Source organism: Contarinia nasturtii, unplaced genomic scaffold (assembly GCF_009176525.2).
Source record: "Contarinia nasturtii isolate CC-2019 unplaced genomic scaffold, AAFC_CNas_1.1 Cnas_scaffold_2934, whole genome shotgun sequence".
Taxonomy (NCBI): Eukaryota; Metazoa; Arthropoda; class Insecta; order Diptera; family Cecidomyiidae; genus Contarinia; species Contarinia nasturtii.
The window spans coordinates 70,263-86,594 of record NW_022200251.1 but is presented as its reverse complement, the minus strand read 5'-3'; the positions used below and the strand labels follow the sequence as shown (position 1 = coordinate 86,594).

General features: G+C 33.5%; 2 protein-coding genes across 2 annotated transcripts; one reads left to right on the top strand and one right to left on the bottom strand.

The window, feature by feature from the left end:
- The first annotated feature begins 648 nt into the window (after positions 1-648).
- On the top strand, positions 649-3,772 carry LOC116349586 (segmentation polarity homeobox protein engrailed-like). The gene is made up of 3 exons (XM_031781091.1): positions 649-1,090; positions 2,005-2,864; positions 2,992-3,772. Exons 1-3 carry the CDS (start codon positions 817-819, stop codon positions 3,235-3,237), a joined length of 1,380 nt encoding a protein of 459 aa, XP_031636951.1. The 5' UTR covers positions 649-816; the 3' UTR covers positions 3,238-3,772.
- Positions 3,773-5,224: 1,452 nt separating this feature from the next.
- LOC116349585 (ankyrin-3-like) lies at positions 5,225-8,455 on the bottom strand. The gene is made up of 16 exons (XM_031781089.1): positions 8,249-8,455; positions 7,766-7,864; positions 7,609-7,707; positions 7,437-7,535; positions 7,276-7,374; positions 7,115-7,213; positions 6,965-7,063; positions 6,800-6,898; positions 6,635-6,733; positions 6,477-6,569; positions 6,206-6,403; positions 6,042-6,140; positions 5,881-5,979; positions 5,717-5,815; positions 5,552-5,650; positions 5,225-5,484 (listed from the first exon to the last, which is right to left on the bottom strand). Exons 1-16 carry the CDS (start codon positions 8,343-8,345, stop codon positions 5,438-5,440), a joined length of 1,623 nt encoding a protein of 540 aa, XP_031636949.1. The 5' UTR covers positions 8,346-8,455; the 3' UTR covers positions 5,225-5,437.
- Between the last annotated feature and the right edge of the window lie 7,877 nt (positions 8,456-16,332).

Here is a 16,332-nt window from a genome sequence, read left to right as displayed (position 1 = left end):
AGGCCCCATAATGGCATCGGAGTCTTCATCCTTGAATTATGGCAATAGAGTCAAAATGAATTTATGTGCAATTCAAATTGATGTTCAAAAAATCCAAAATTAAACGCGAAAAAGAGATGTTGAGAATGATCTCTCTGTTCGTGCTCAATATGAAAGTGTGTGGGGATGACATAGTACAACCACTTCAATTTTGAAAAATCAGAAATTGATTAAGTTGCGTTGTAAATCCAAGCCGAAAAAAAAACACACGAGAAACAAGCATGCATAGTTGTTCGTGTAACTTTTCAAGGCCTCTGCAAACCAACAAAATCTTTACTTCTCTATTTCCATTGCTCTTTTTTGTTGTTGTCGTTGTTTAAATCACCGAAACAATCTAAGCTAAACGCATAAAGACAAGAGATGCACAAGAGACACTCACACATACACACATATATTATGCGCATCCTATTTTCATCCTATTCTCTCATTGCCTAAGCATTCGGCCCTTTCGTTAGTTTCGATTCACATACGCAACCCGAAAAAAAAGAGGCGTTGCCTAGCACAACCACAAAACATACTACGAAGATTAGGTCTAATAGAGACACAACAAATTTAGTCGTTCTGTATGAGTTCTTACTCAACTGTGTTTCAGATTACAAGTGACATTCGACTGTGTCACGTCATACAGAGAGAGTGTTCTTTTTTTCTTGTAGCTCGAGAAAATATTAGAAGTGAAGAAAAAAAATCACGAAGTGTTCACAAAAATTGTGCATCAGTTTATAAAGTTATTTTGATTATTATTTTTCGATTCAAATTATAACAACAACGAAATTCAATATGGCAATCAGTACAACAACTGTTGAGTGTAGTACATCACCTTCGATGATCAGTCCAAATATTAAACGTGAAAATCATCGTGATGATCGTGCCAAAGTTGAAAAGCCGATCGCTTTTTCAATTTCAAATATTTTAAGCAACAATTTCGGCAACAATAAAGTGCTCAGTGAAAAGAATAATGGACTTGTGTTCCGACCATACGATAATGATTGTGAACAATCGTCACCAAAAAAAATTAAACTCGACCAACGATCCGACGATGAAGATTCAAACGGTGAGTGTTTTTTTTTTTCATTTTTTCAAAATTTTTTGGATGTAATATTTTTTAAACACTTTGGCAAAAGGGTCTTAACTTTGGTAGACACGAATCAATCAAAAAATTGGAATGAAATTAAAGCTCCAAAATACTTTGACTACTTTTGGCCGTTCGAAATATTTCGAATGAAAGAACATTTGGAAAAAACGAATCATTTTAAAAATAGAAAAGGGAAGTCTCTGCGCAACTTTGGTGTTATCTTCGGTTGTAATGAAGTAATGGTTCCCTTGTATGTTTATGTAGATGGAAAAAATTCACATTTTTCAATTCAATTCAATCAATTTCAATGTTTTTTGGATATGTTTATCCATTCAAATGAAACTCTTAGTTTATGGCAATGTTTTTCCTTAATTTTGGGCTAATTTGAAAATTGTAAGAATTAGGAAAAACATTTCATTCTGGTACCCGATGAATTTTCATTGCACTGGCACACCAAAATTGTAACTATTTTTGATGGATTCAAAATCAGAGGATTCCACTACTAAAGTTCAGACCCCCGCAGCTTAAATTGTTTCATATTTTTGCTACACCCCTTTATAAATGTATATGTTCTGTTTGCTGGAATTATGGAGCAATTTCTATGAATTTTATCGGCTGAGATCTTGCGACAGAACCATGACAATTGACCAATAACCAAGTTACCGAACAAATTTGATTTTTTTAAACACGATTACCAGACTTTTTTCCGTTCCAAATTCATAATTCAATTGTTTGCTTTTTAACGAATGAACTTAAAGACTGAACAATAGTATTTGTTGATGTTGATATTTGTGTTCATTTTCTTTCAAATTTCAAATATTTTTACGTTTCTTTTTTATTTTGAATATTTTTACTTATTGCTTATGTTTTTTTTTTCTTCCCAAAAATGACAGACAATGACGATGATGAAGAAATTGATGTAACTGATGATCGAAGTGACTTCCGTCAAACTGCTGCCATCGATTTTAGCAATCCACTTCCAAGTAGTGATGTCCAACGTTTTGCACAAAATCTTTTCGTGCCACAACAGCAAGCGCATCAACATTATTTCCATCAGCAGCAATTATTGAGCCATTATCATGCAGCAATGGCTGTTGCCCAGCAATCACTTCATCGTGCTGGAGTTCATAGTCTTATAGATGGTGGCGGTGTCATCGATCGATCACCACCCTATCCCGACTTTTATCATCATCAACAGCAACAACACACATCAGTCAGTGCCAATAAAAAACGATTCGAACCAAACAGTTTATTAAAGGACACTGCCCTAGCCAAATATGCTCCATTGGGAGATCTTTGTAAAACTGTATCACAAATTGGCCAAAGTCCAAGCACATCACCATCTTCAATGAGTAGCACCAAATTACCATCATCAACATCATCAGAACCATCATCAAATAAAAAATCATTGAAACGACCTGCATCGCTTCTAGACCACACACCAAATACAAGTGAATCAAAAATCGCATCAAAGTCACCGTCAACATCAAATGAAACATCAACCGCAAAGAGCACACGATTGGAGAATTTGGACTCGGGCATGGAATCATCGGACGATGCAAAATCAGAGACAAGCAGCAATAAAGATGAAAATGGACAAATGTGGCCGGCATGGATTTATTGTACACGATACAGTGATCGGCCCAGTTCAGGACCACGATACAGAAAACCAAAAGTACCCAAAGTCAAAGGTGAAAATGACGAAAAACGACCACGCACCGCTTTTTCATCCGAACAGTTGGCACGTCTCAAGGTAAATATTTAGTTGTTTTTTTTTCTTCTTACACAATTTCATATTAATTTCCACTGTTTGAAGCAAAATAAAATGAATCGATCATAAATTAACAAAACAATTTTCCATTTTTTTTTGTTCTTTTTAGCGTGAATTCAACGAAAATCACTATTTGAATGAACAACGTCGCCAAAAACTAAGCTCGGAGTTGGGTTTGAATGAAGCACAAATTAAAATTTGGTTCCAAAATAAACGGGCAAAAATAAAGAAGACATGCGGCCAAAAGAATCCACTGGCAATGCAATTGGCCGCACAGGGATTATATAATCATTCAACGGTTGCACTAACAAAGGAAGATGAAGAGTTTGAAATGCGAATGAATGGCCAGCTGTAAAGTGAAAATTGGCACGCAATCATCGTATTTTGTGTGCATGTGTGTTTGTATATGTGCTACAAATCGTACGTGCTTCAACCACCCAGAAGTCAAAGTTGGCGTTCGCTGTGTACAGAATAAAGGTGTAAAATGATTTAGTCATAATATTTGTATTTGAGAAATCAGTTTGAATTTTGAAGAAAAAATCAATGCACCTTGCATCTGTTTAATACCTCACCCGGGCTCTACATCAGAACATTGTGCAATCGCTCTAGATATATTACAAAATTATGATATGATGTCATATAGTTTTTTTTTGAGACAAAAGAAATAATAGAAATGAGATCCAATGAGCAGAGCATTGTTACCATTTCACACCAAGACTGCGTGTTTTGATTAAAAAAAAGCAAATTTTGCAAAGAGAAAAAGTCAAAACACATTAGTCATTGTGAAACTTACTCTCATTTTGATCTCAATGAATAATCGATTATCATATTTTTTGTATATTCTAAGTAATTTTAGTGGTAAAAATGAGGCTTTCCATTTGATCATAGTGGTTCATTTTTTTAAATGAATATAATTGTTTGTAAGCAGAAATTCTATTCAATGTATAGTTCGACATTTATTATTTAGTATAAGAAATTATGATTTGAATTAAGGATTTATATTAATAAATATATGAAACAACACATGAAATTCTAAAATACTCGTTTTTCATTGCTTTGGTGACAGCTATGTCGCGCCATGGGCGTTGATTATCATCATTTACACAAAGGACCTAAATTTATCGATGCTTATAAATCTTGAAAAAAAAAATACAACAATAATCAGTTGTAATCTTCGTGGTTTCTTCAAGTCGCTGGGAGTGGGTCTTTTTTTAAATCTCCGATTAATAAAATATCATTGTTAAATTTATGTTTCTTCTGCTGATCTTCGAACATTTTTCAAAAGATCTTTTGAATATATTTGGAATCATTTTTTAAACACTAGCATGATCAATCTAAATATGAAAAAATGACAAATAATCTTTATAGTATTATGCTACCTAATCTATAGAGAAGAATAAAAGAATAAATAATTCAGCACCATTAGAAAGTGTCCGATACTAGGAGTGTTTAAACGGTAAGTGCTTAGGTTTAACGGTCTTTAAAGACCCCAATTATGGAAATATGATTAAGTCTCATTGTATATGGACGTTTAGAAGCATTCAACTTTTGGCTAAAGCTTTTTTGTTTGTTTGCAACAGATTTTATTGGGCAAATAACAGTTTTGTAATCACTGAGTATGAAATCTTTGTTGAAATCAGAAACTATTTCTCAGAGCGATATATGTGAGGATAAGTGCTCTAAGGAGCTGGAGGATCACAGGCGGTGCTCTACTTCTTATTGCTATTTCAGCTTCTCAGAGCGCTCCTGAAAAATAAGAGAAAAATCAAAAACATTTCTACAAAAAATATATTTTAAAATTTACAAGTCTCTGGATAAAATAAACACTTGTAAAATAAATTGTTTTACTCGTCACTTAAACTACGTCGTGTAATGTTCAAACTTTCATTTGTCACTCAATTAACCAAATTCTCAACTTGGAAAAAAGATAAAACACTAGAGTAAAGGAAAGTAAGACCAACTTTTCCGCAGTGTGACCTACAACATGCCTTTGCTGCAATTTAACTTAATTTGAATGTTATCCTTTTGATTGTGTTTGAGAAAAAAAAACTCTATGTGTTTATTGTTGCAGTAGTAAAAATGAATCGATTAGAATATTCTTGAGGTCAGGAAATTCGTTAAAGTAAAAGAGCAACACGTTCGTATAAAAAATGTATGGTCATGTTGCAGTTTTATTTTGGAAAATTTCTTGATATCACGAATATTCTAGCCGAATTTTTGGCACGCGAAAACCGAATCCGAAGTTAAATTAAAATTCATTTATTGACAATTTTCTGTCTTTTACAATAATTTAACAGTGTAAAGCTTAATGTTCATCAAAGTTTTTTTTTTTTTTTTAAAAACAAAAAATTGTGGATTTTTGTATGGAAGACCAATTTTGTATGGGAGGTACTTCAAATTTGCTTTGAAATTGAGAATGTTTTTTTCCTTGTGAAAGGTGTATGCGGAAATGTAAAAAACAGTATTACTGATTTATTTTCTTTGTATTTTTTTAATTTGAATAGTATAAAATTGGCTGCAATATGGTATTTTCACCACATTCATTTAATTTCTCATCAAATAGCTCCATGTTTTCGGAGAAGTTCAGCCATATCCTTCCGACCTGGAAAGTAAAGAATCGAATCATTGAAAGGAATTTATAGTTCGAGTCGATAGTTTGCACATATTACCATTGTAGATGGCTATATATAGCGGTGTATTTTTAAATTTATCTTCTGTATTAATATTAGCCCCAAGATTGATGAGAAGTTCGACCATATCCTTATTACCTAGAAGTCAAAGAATCAAATATTAAAAAGGAATTCAAAGTTCCGCTCGATAGTTTGCACTATTACCCCAACCCGAAGCTAGATGTAGCGGCGTTCGTTTGTCTTCATCTTCTATATTAATATTAGCCCCACGATTGATGAAAAGTTTAACCAAATCCCCCTTACCTGGAAAGCAATGAATCAAATATTAAAAGGAATTCATAATAACAATAGTTAATTTGGACTATTACCATGTAACGAAGCTAGATGTAGCGGCGTTCGTTTATATTTATCTTCTGCACTAATATTAGCCCCATGACTGATGAGAAGTTCCGCAAAATCCGTCCGATCTGCAAAGCAAATCAAACATTGCAAGGAATACAAAGTTTCACTAGAAAATCTAGAATATTACTTTTGACTGAAGCTTCATGTAGTGGTGTTTGTTTATGTTTATCTTCTGCATTAATATTGGCCCCACGTTTGATGAGAAGTTCAGCCATTTCTTTTTCATCTGGAAGTCAAAGAGTCATATATTAAAAGAAATTCAAAGTTCCACTCGATAGTTTGCTCTATTACCAGAGTGGACAGCTACATATAGCGGCGTTCGTTTATCTTTATCTTCTGCATTAATATTGGCCCCATGATTGATGAGAAGTTCAGCCATATCCTTATTACCAGAGAGGACGGCGTAATGTAACGGTGTATTTTTATTCCGATCTTCTGAATTAATATTAGCGTCACGATTGATGAGAAATTCCGCCATATCCAAATTATCTGGAAAACAATGAATCAAAAGATTAGAAAGGAATTCATAATTCGAATCGATTGTATGCTCTATTAACCCAACCCGAAGCTTTATGTAGGGGCGTTTGTTTATGTGTATTTTCTGCATTAATATTAGCGCCATGTTTGATGAGAAGATCAGCCAAATCCTTCCGACCTGGAAAACAAAGAATCAAACATTGCAAGGAACTCATAGGTCCACTAGATAATTTGCACTATTACCATATTTTAAAGCTTCATGTAGTGGTGTTTGTTTATATTTATCTTCTGCATTAAGATTAGCTGTACGATTGATGAGAAGTGCAACCATATCCTTATCACCTAGAAGTTAAAGAATCATTAAAAAGGTATTGATAGTTCCACTCGATAGTTTGCACTATTTATTACCTTTTCTCACAGCTATATGTAGCGGTGTTAGTTTATCTTTATCTCCTGCATTAATATCAGCACCATGACTGATAAGCAGTTCAGTCAAATACCTATTAACTGAAGTGAAAAAAATCAAATCATTAAAAGGAATTCACGGTACCACTCGGTAACTTGGACTATTACGATTTGCTGAAGCTATATAGAGCAGCGTCTGTTTATATTTATTTTCTGTGTTTATATTAGCTCCATGACTGATGAGAAGTTCAGCTACATCATTCCGACCTGAAAATTAAAGAATCAAAACAAGTTCGAGTCGATAGCTTGCACTATTACCGTTTTTTGTAGCTATAGAAAGCGGCATCTCTCTATCTTTATCTTCTGCATTGATATTAGCCCCACGATTGATAAGAAGTTCTGTCACATACTTGTTTCCTGGATAGCAAATAATCACATATTAAAAGTAATTCATACTTCCACTCGATAGTTTGGCTCACCACTTCGTGCAGCTACATGGAGCGGCGTTTCTTTATCTTCATCTTCTGCATTAATATTAGCCCCACGATTGATGAGAAGATTAACCATTTCCTTCTGACCTGGAAAGTAAAGAATCGAATATTAAATCGAATTAATAGTTCAACTTCACAATTTGATTAACCGCTTCGTGCAGCTACATGGAGCGGCGTTTGTTTATCTTTATCTTCTGCATTAATATTAGCCCCACGATTTATCAGAAGATTAACCATTTCATTCTGACCTGGAAGTCAATGAATCATATATTGAAATAATCATATATTATTATCATAGTTCCACTCGATAGTTTGGATTACCCCTTCGTGAAGATACATGGAGTGGCGTTTGTTTATCTTTATCTTCTGCATTAATATTAGCCCCACTACTGAGGAGAAGTTCAGCTACATCCTTATTACCTGGAAGTCAAAGAACCATATATCAAAAGGAATAGTTCTCGATAGTTTGCACTATTACCCATTCCTGCAGCTAAATGGAGCGGGGTGTTTTTTTCAACATCTTCTGCATTAATATTAGCCCCACGATTGATGAGAAGTTCAGCCACATCCTTATTACCTGGAAGACAAAGAATCATTTATCAAAAGGAATTCATAGCAGCTACATGTAGCGGCGAATTTTTTATTTTCATCTCCTGCATTAAAACTTGCCCCTTTTTCCTTTACTTTATCTGAAAATTAAACTAAGCTCAATGATCATATATATGAATATTTTAATGAAACATGTCGTTTAAAATGATTTGGAAAATAAAATAAAACAAAAATAGATGGAAAATAAACGAAACTCTAGTGTAACACACCGTGAATGCTTCCACTGACCCAAATTTATATTTGAATTTTAGCATGCGAAATGTTTATTTTTACAGATTGCTTGATTACTTTACTCTTCGTATTATAATCGACCTTAAGAGTTAATTCGTAGTTATAGTTAGTTTAAAATTACCTTCTCTAACCGCATCGAATAGCTGTTCGTCCAAATCAGACAGCGCACACACTTTTAGAGACAAACATATTAAAACAATCACACATTCCACTTTCATTGTTACAAATAATTTAATAAAATTAAACAGTATTTGAGATAAAAAGAAAACTTAAATAGAGTTGTATAATTAATTCGTTGGAATAATTCGAAAATGTTTGAAATAATCATTGCATTCGCAATGGAATAAAAGAGAGTACTGATTTTTCTGACTCTACTCTACACGTTATTTATTGCAACATTTTGCTGCAATTTTGATTATGATCAATTGACGTATATTGCGTGCTAAAAGAAGTAAGAATATGTTATCAAAAAAAGAATGAAATAGAATCATATGATCATTCTACGTATACAACAACAACAAGCACTTGAATGTCACCCTTTTGAGTCATTTCCATTCTTATCCCATTTAAAGCGTGATATAAAATGAACCAAATTCATTTAAATTAATGAAAAGATTAAACGTAATAATTCGAATAAATCCAAAATAAAGCTCATGCTTAGTGATAAACAAAATCAGGGTACAGGGTACCACACACTCACATTACTTTATCGAGAAAACGCGTGATTCGTATTCTCTGGCCCCGAAACATCCAGAAAACAGGTGTTTTGGGGGGTCTTAGTTTTGTGTGTGCGAAAAAACTTTTTGGCAATCGATCAAAATATTTTAACTGTTTGTCGAAAAATCAATTTTTTTTTTGTTTTTCATAACGTACTTATCCGTAAAAGGACTAATACTATATTTTTGTAATTTTTTTCTCATTGAATAAATGGCACGGCATTGGTTGAATTCAATGGATTTGAGTTTGATTTCAAATCAAGTTGAAGTTTACAAATAAAAGTTGATGACGCTAATAAACAAATTCATTTCGTGGATTTTTGTTTGCCAAGATAAGCATTAAAAAAACAATCCTTTAGTGATGATAAATGACCAAAAATGACCAATAGCATTGCACAATCGAGATAACTTGTGGAATTAACAAAATAAAAATAAAAATTGAAAGTTTATTCGATTAAATAGAACTGCTGCAGCTATTTGTAAATGTTTTGAAAGTATTATCGTGTAAAGTCAAAGACAAGCAAAATGCCATTAATAGTCACAACGAACACTGTTATTTCTCTGCATACACACGTATATCGGAATGAATCGGAAATGTGCGAAGGTGTATTTGATAAACACACATGCGCTGATGCAAAGCATTCAAGGGGCATATTGGATATGTCACTGTCTGTATGTTGGTTTTATCAATTTGATCAGAAGGTTTTATGAACATGTCATGTTGCTGCAATCATTAATCATGAGATTACTTCATATATATCTTTCACTTGTGCATCTCCTTATTTGACATTTTTTGCATGTTCGGAAGACTTAATATGCATTTTTTTTCCTCTATTGAATAAACATTGATGTAATGATAATTTTATAAAAAAAAGTAGCAACCAAGACATGAAAATAGAAATGAAAGCAAGCGTCATTAACGTACAGGAAACGGTCAATATTCTGAGAAATAAAATGGTCGGCTTAAATTGTAATGCGAACTGAAAAGAACATTGTAGATCAAGTACATCAATTGAGACAATTGCAGACATAAAATATTTACCAATCCTTGATGATGCGTTTGGCATCTCGTGAGGCGGCTAAACATCAGCCATGGTAAATAGACTCAGTGGGTAGAATTATCGTATGTAAGTTTAAGTAAAATTAATTAACCAGATGTTATTTGTAAATTTCATTTGTGGTTTTTCTGACTACTTTGAGGTTTTGCATGTAAATTATCGAAACAATCTCAAGTTATTTTCCAATGAAATATAACTATTTCATTATTCATTAAAAAAAATTGCTTGAAGTGAGCAATGCGGAGGGCAATGCCAGATTCACAATGAGAGAAAATAAGGAAGAAACATAGAGTAAAATGAAAATCATTTTAATTTGTGTTGCGGCTACTGCTGCTGTTGCTACTGGTGATGGGATCGGTTTCGTGATCACTTGATCGGTTTTCAGCAGACAGTCTGAATTGTAATTGAAAAATTATAAAATTAATGCAGAAGCGAAGTAAAAATCTGCGCCACAAATGGACTTCTCCGGTCGACTGACAGAAAAATGAACATTTATTGGCAAGGCTGTAATTAAGGTGTCCAACAAAAATTGCAGCCAATTGCAAATTTTACCAACGAATACAGTTTAGATAATTCGATTTGAGTCCAGAAATGGCACATCGATCTTCCAACCACGACATACAACGTAATATTTTTAACAACAAGGGAAAAAAACCAGTAGCACTTTAAATATTCATTATCAAATTGACAAATATGCTAAGATTAATCATTAAAATCATGTGCGCAGAAGAGAAAAAGAAGTGAAAGATGTATTTACTCTCTTTATAAACTGATCAATCGACGGCGTTCCATTTTGTGGTTTTAGATGAGTATCTTGTTGCATCGCTCACAAAAGTAGCTACTTGAAATGATTGAATATAATAAAAAAATATCGCAGCAATTGGTATGGCTGAATAACAAAAGAGAGAAAGAAAAAAAGCAACTATAAATTGCTCCATCATTTCTGCAGTGTGACCGAATGAAAATCAAGAGCTTGAAATATTATCACTTTATGCCTTTTTTTACAGCATTTGCGCGGATAAATGAGCCAAAAAATAAAACGTAAAAGAGTCACGTTCACCTCATTTGAACATATTTCTTATGCGCTCCTTTTACTTTCAAACCCATCAATTAATCAAGCGTCGCAAAAGGTTCTTGTCGCTTTTTTTTCGCCAATGAATATTTTCGAGTGATTGCTCTCGCGTGGGCACCACGAAAATATTGAAATGGGTGGAAAAATGATGATTCCATGTATCAAATGGAGTTGTAACTATGCGGAAGTGCAGGATTTGAATTTAATAAAAAAATTAATTAATTTCAAATAATGGACTTAGTAGGAACGGCCAAACGGATATCATTACTCAAATGAGCCGAAAAGTTTGTCTTGTACGTGCAATACAAATTGTCTGTGATGTGTTTTTTTTTTAATTCGTTTCGCATATTTCTTCACTCGTTTTATAAATGTAATATGCAATTTAATATGCAATTTATTGTAAAATTTATGATATTATGACAAATATTTTGTGCGAACGAAAGAGAGACAATCGATTCCACCCATCAGTTTCGTATCAAATGTACGGTGGCATTTTTCATAAAATGTAAATTAATCTCGGTGCTTGCATCTCTTCTCTCTCTCTTTTTCTCTATCTCTCTATCTATCTGTTGGCGTTTCTGGTGAAAAATAACATTGATATTAATGAAAGTTTTCGAACTTCGAACGAAATATTGATATCAAGTAGCTGTGTGACGCGCATCGTGCAAATTTAGTTGGAAAAATATGTTCGCGGTCAGGCATGTCAGAATGTTCAATCAATTATCATACAAAGTTGCCATAATTTGGTATGTTAAAATGGATGATGATAACTTGTGCGCAAAAAAACGGAAGACAGACGCTCGTGTAATTTTGTTTCTTTTTTTTCGAAGCGGCCATAAATTAATTTTCGCTGCCAATTTATCTCTTTTTTTAAGTTTAGAAGAGAAGAAAGGGAACAAGTTTCTGGGCTAATGTAAAAAAATTCAATTTTGATCACTTTCTGATATTTCTTTTTGCAAGTAAAGAAACGGATTTGCTTTTTTGCACTCTTTTTTTTTGGTTAATTTTTTGTTTTCTTACACGAAATATGTACTTGATAATGTTATATTGGAATATTTTTCGTGTTTCGAAGTGATTATCGCACGATTGCAGAACAGAATAATGGTTACCGGAAGTCAAATAATGATAGGAAACGAGCGCCTGACAAATTCCATTTAGTTTTGCGTCAATAAAGTCGGAGGCACGCGTGAATGCCAACAATATAAATGCCAAACAATTTCCGAACACTCAAAATGGAGACTTTGGCCCAAATTTCCTTGTCTTTTTTGTTAAATAAATATATAGACCATTTTTATTTGTAATAAATTCCAGATGCACATATTGAAATGTGTACCATATTTTAAGAGAGGCAGATGCATCAAAATGACTATTGTTTGCAATGTGCCCCGCACCGCACACATTCACCATTGATTGAGAATAAATGAGAAAAAGAGATGTGATTAAATTTTATTGACTAAAAGTCAATTTGTGTCATTTTCAACAACGACAATTCGAACAATGAAATGGCCGATGTCAATTCAAGGATCGTCCTTAATTCGTGCCAGAGACACTTTTCCTTGAAAAAAAAATTTGTCCAATTTTTAATCATCATTAGTGTAATTGTGTTTTTGCCAAACCTTCCATTCCGCCCTCTTGATGATTTCAGAAGTTTCATTTACCTCAACAAAACTCATTCAATGTGACCTTGTTCGATATTTTTTGTCATAGAAATAGAAAGTCCTTGATTTAAAAGAAAAAAAAACTAGCACATCGATCAGATTGACGCTATTTATTCTTTTATCCAGACAATTGTATTTCTTCATCAATTGTCTACTGTTACAACTTCTATTACCGTTTAATATTTTTTTTGCAACTATTTCAAGGTGACTCAAAGGAACGGAAAAAACTGACATTTTTTTGATTTTCCTGTCTAAATGTATTCTTTAAGAAGTTATATTCGATGTTCGCATTCATTTGTTTGTTTATTTGTACCGTACAAATTCTGTATTCCTTTATTGCACTTTGGCAATTTTCATGGCGACAATGCACAAACGGCTCTTTCAATAGTTAGAAAGAGCATTGAAATTCATTTGACGCTCAACAAATTGAATGAATGGCCAAGTGCCACGAGAAAAGCGAGAGAGAGAGAGAGAAAAAAAGAGAGAAATTTCAAAGTCAAACAGACGATGAAAAAAAGAAAATTTCTGGACAGTAACTAACTTGATTCATTGTGACTGTTTGTACCGTTGATGCATGCAGCGCACCTTTAAATCGATTTTTTGCAGGCAATTAAGATCACCAAATCATTACCAGCCAATTGTCTCGAATGGAAAAGAAGTCAAACAAGAAGATCAATAGGTGCAGATAGAGAAAGAGAGAAGCAACATCGAAAAAGAGTCGAAAAATGTGTGTGTGTCTTTGTATATATGGAGATGTACGCTCAGTATGAGAAGGAAAGTATGTATGACTGTAAATGCCACAACAACACGTGTTATTCAATTGTGTCTGTTGCGTTGTTTTGTGAAAAACGTCTTCGTTTTTATTTTTCGCTTGTGTTTCGTATGCAATGAAGTTCAGGTTCTTTTCATCTTGTGTACCAAAGTCACAATATTTTCCTCTCCATCTCTGTTTTGCTGTGTGTTTCGTCTCCCTTTTGCGTTCATACCATTTTGCGATTTTCATTTTGCACTCTGTTTGTTAGGTTTTCTTTTGATTTCAATTTGTTTCGCCGTCTTTTTGTTGTCGTTGTTGTTGTCAAAAAGACAACAAACCATTGTTTTTCAATGCAATCTTTTAATGGGTATATATTTATATACATAAAGGAAACGACAACAACAAAAATTGGAAGGCACCATACAGAAAATTGCATAGAAAATAAAATGTTGCTAAAAATAAAATCCATTCGTTATTTTGAGACAATTGATTAAATTGTGGTACAATTGACAATCGAAACAGGCACAAACTTGCCGAAGGAGTTACCAAGCTATATTTAGGTTTTAAATGGCATATTCAAGCGAATTGTATAGACTCAAACATGATTAAACAAGAACACATTTTGCCACGCAATTCGTTGTAACAACGTTGTTAGATGTCAATGCTATTGATGCCACTTTACATTTATTATGACTGGATCTTCTGTTTATTCGATGTATACGACATGTGCAGCAAATATTTTTCTCTTCAATTTTATCGCTAACGCTTACGTAGTGAATTTGAGTCATTTTTAAAGCACATAAATTCCAAAGTTCTTTTCAGTCTTTGATTCTTTTCCGCTTTAAATCACCTTATGTGATTCATTCCAAAATCAAACTCCATCCAGTTCGCTTCATCTTCTTATCTATTCATTGTGACTTCCGTGTGTTTGTAGGTAGTGGATTTTTATCTTTGAAAAAAATAAAATAAAAAAAAGCGTTTGTCATTCGGAAGTTGGTCATTTCAGCTGGATTCCTTTTATATTTCGATTGATTTGGTCACCTTATTTTCTTGGTGAATGCGCTATGCTTTTTTTATTGTTGAAAACTAGATATGACTGCTGAGCAACACGACCACAACAGCGGTTTTGTCTCCTATTTTTCGGCCTCTGTTTTATCACATTCAAGCAAACGAAAATACCGAAAAAAAACAATGAAACGAAAACTAGCGAAAATGAGAAAAACGAAACCAAAATATCTATTGTTTCGGTAAACATGTTACCACATGTGGTCTGGAATGCGATTTTGTTGCATTGTTTTCCATATGCACAAGTATCTCATATTGTGTCCTCACCTATTCATTTGTCACATATAAGAACACCGAGTGTGATTTGTGCCATGAAATGCATTCAAATTAAGGTGGCATTTTTCGTTGTGGTCAGTATCTTATTATAACATGGCATTGTGTGCATTGCATACAGAAACATCAACACCACGCCACCAATGTGGACAAAACATGGAGAGAATTTAACAAAAAAACAATGCAATTTGCGACGTTGGTTTCAATACAAAACCACTGTGATTCGAAGGTGTGAATTAGATTCATACGATTTTTGACATTCTAGCCCAAAATGCATTTGAGAGAAAATTGCATTGCTCATTTAGCAGAAGAAAAACAAAACTGAGAATGCAATTCTGCACGGATACGACAACAAAAGCGATCAATTCGTCATTTGTCAAATATTACCGTGCAGAAGACGAATAACAGTTGGAATCCTTTTATAAATCTGTGCATCGGCAATGTGGCCACTTGTTTTTACTTTGCACTGTCAATCCAACTTAAAATACTGCCATCCACTTCTCACCACACAACGAAAAAAACAACAAAATTTAAATGAAACCAAGCATATGCATGTCATGCAAAACTCAATTTCAAATTTCTGTCTTTTAGCAAGACATTTTCTGGTACGACATGTGTATAATTTTGCACTGATATATCTCATTTTTGGCAGTGCCCGTTTACAGTTATGTACAAGGCCAACCAAAATGTTTATTCAAATTCATTTTTTCTGGAAATATTTTGATTTTTTCTTGTGCTTTTTCACCATTGTAAATATTTTGATGGTTTAAGTAAATATTTCAGAATTTTTCGTAAATATTTTGGCTAGCCCTGGGGCCAGCTTTGGCTACTATGTATATTAAACCAATAACAATAACAAAAACTGTAAGAGCTGTGAATTTTTCACTCTGAAAACTCACATGTCCTTTCATAATCGCACCGTTTTTCAACGGCTTTTTATTCACTCTGCCCATTTTCTGTTTCTCTCTTGATTCTTCTGGTTATCTCACACGCGCTCTTTTACACTAGAAAGCTATGCTAAACGCGAAGAAATCAACGATGAAAAATTGTGATACAATAATAAAAAAAAATATATTATTTATCGTTACGATGTAATATGCAATTGCAATCTGCGTGCCGGTGTGCCGTATAAAAAGACGTCAGAAATGGTAAATGGCATAAAAATCTGAAGAGATGGGAATGGGGATTCTATGACCTGTTATTATCTTCATCTCTTCAACTCAACTTATCAGTGTATAATTATCATCAATCATCATCATCATCATTAATGGCTTCATAAGTTGTACGTATACTGAAGTCCATTGGAGTTGAACATTCATATTTATGGAAAAAAAGAGCCATTAAGTGCGGCCATGCGATTTGTGCGCAGAGAAAAAAGTGCGAAGTAAATGCGATCGTGTTTTATTACTCTATATGCAAAAGCACACACACACACACACACACACACACACACACACAAAATGATATGCTTCTTTCATATTTTTTTCATCACCGAACCGGACTAAGTGTTTCATTGCGCATTTTCTGTGAAATTACAAAACAAAATCAATTTGAATGGGAAAATTAAAGTCAGAAATTAACGCCATCTCGGCGAATGTGGTGTGAAATG

What these genes read in the sequence shown, in the direction of transcription:
- LOC116349586 (XM_031781091.1), top strand. Translation starts at nt 817, where the DNA reads ATGGCAATCAGTACAACAACTGTTGAGTGTAGTACATCACCTTCGATG. An exon ending in CGACGATGAAGATTCAAACG is followed by an intron (nt 1,091 to 2,004) that starts GTGAGTGTTTTT and finishes CAAAAATGACAG; the next exon opens with ACAATGACGATGATGAAGAA. An exon ending in AACAGTTGGCACGTCTCAAG is followed by an intron (nt 2,865 to 2,991) that starts GTAAATATTTAG and finishes TGTTCTTTTTAG; the next exon opens with CGTGAATTCAACGAAAATCA.
- LOC116349585 (XM_031781089.1), bottom strand. Translation starts at nt 8,345, where the DNA reads ATGAAAGTGGAATGTGTGATTGTTTTAATATGTTTGTCTCTAAAAGTG. An exon ending in TTCTATAGCTACAAAAAACG is followed by an intron (nt 7,064 to 7,114) that starts GTAATAGTGCAA and finishes TTTAATTTTCAG; the next exon opens with GTCGGAATGATGTAGCTGAA. An exon ending in ATATGTAGCTGTCCACTCTG is followed by an intron (nt 6,141 to 6,205) that starts GTAATAGAGCAA and finishes TTTGACTTCCAG; the next exon opens with ATGAAAAAGAAATGGCTGAA.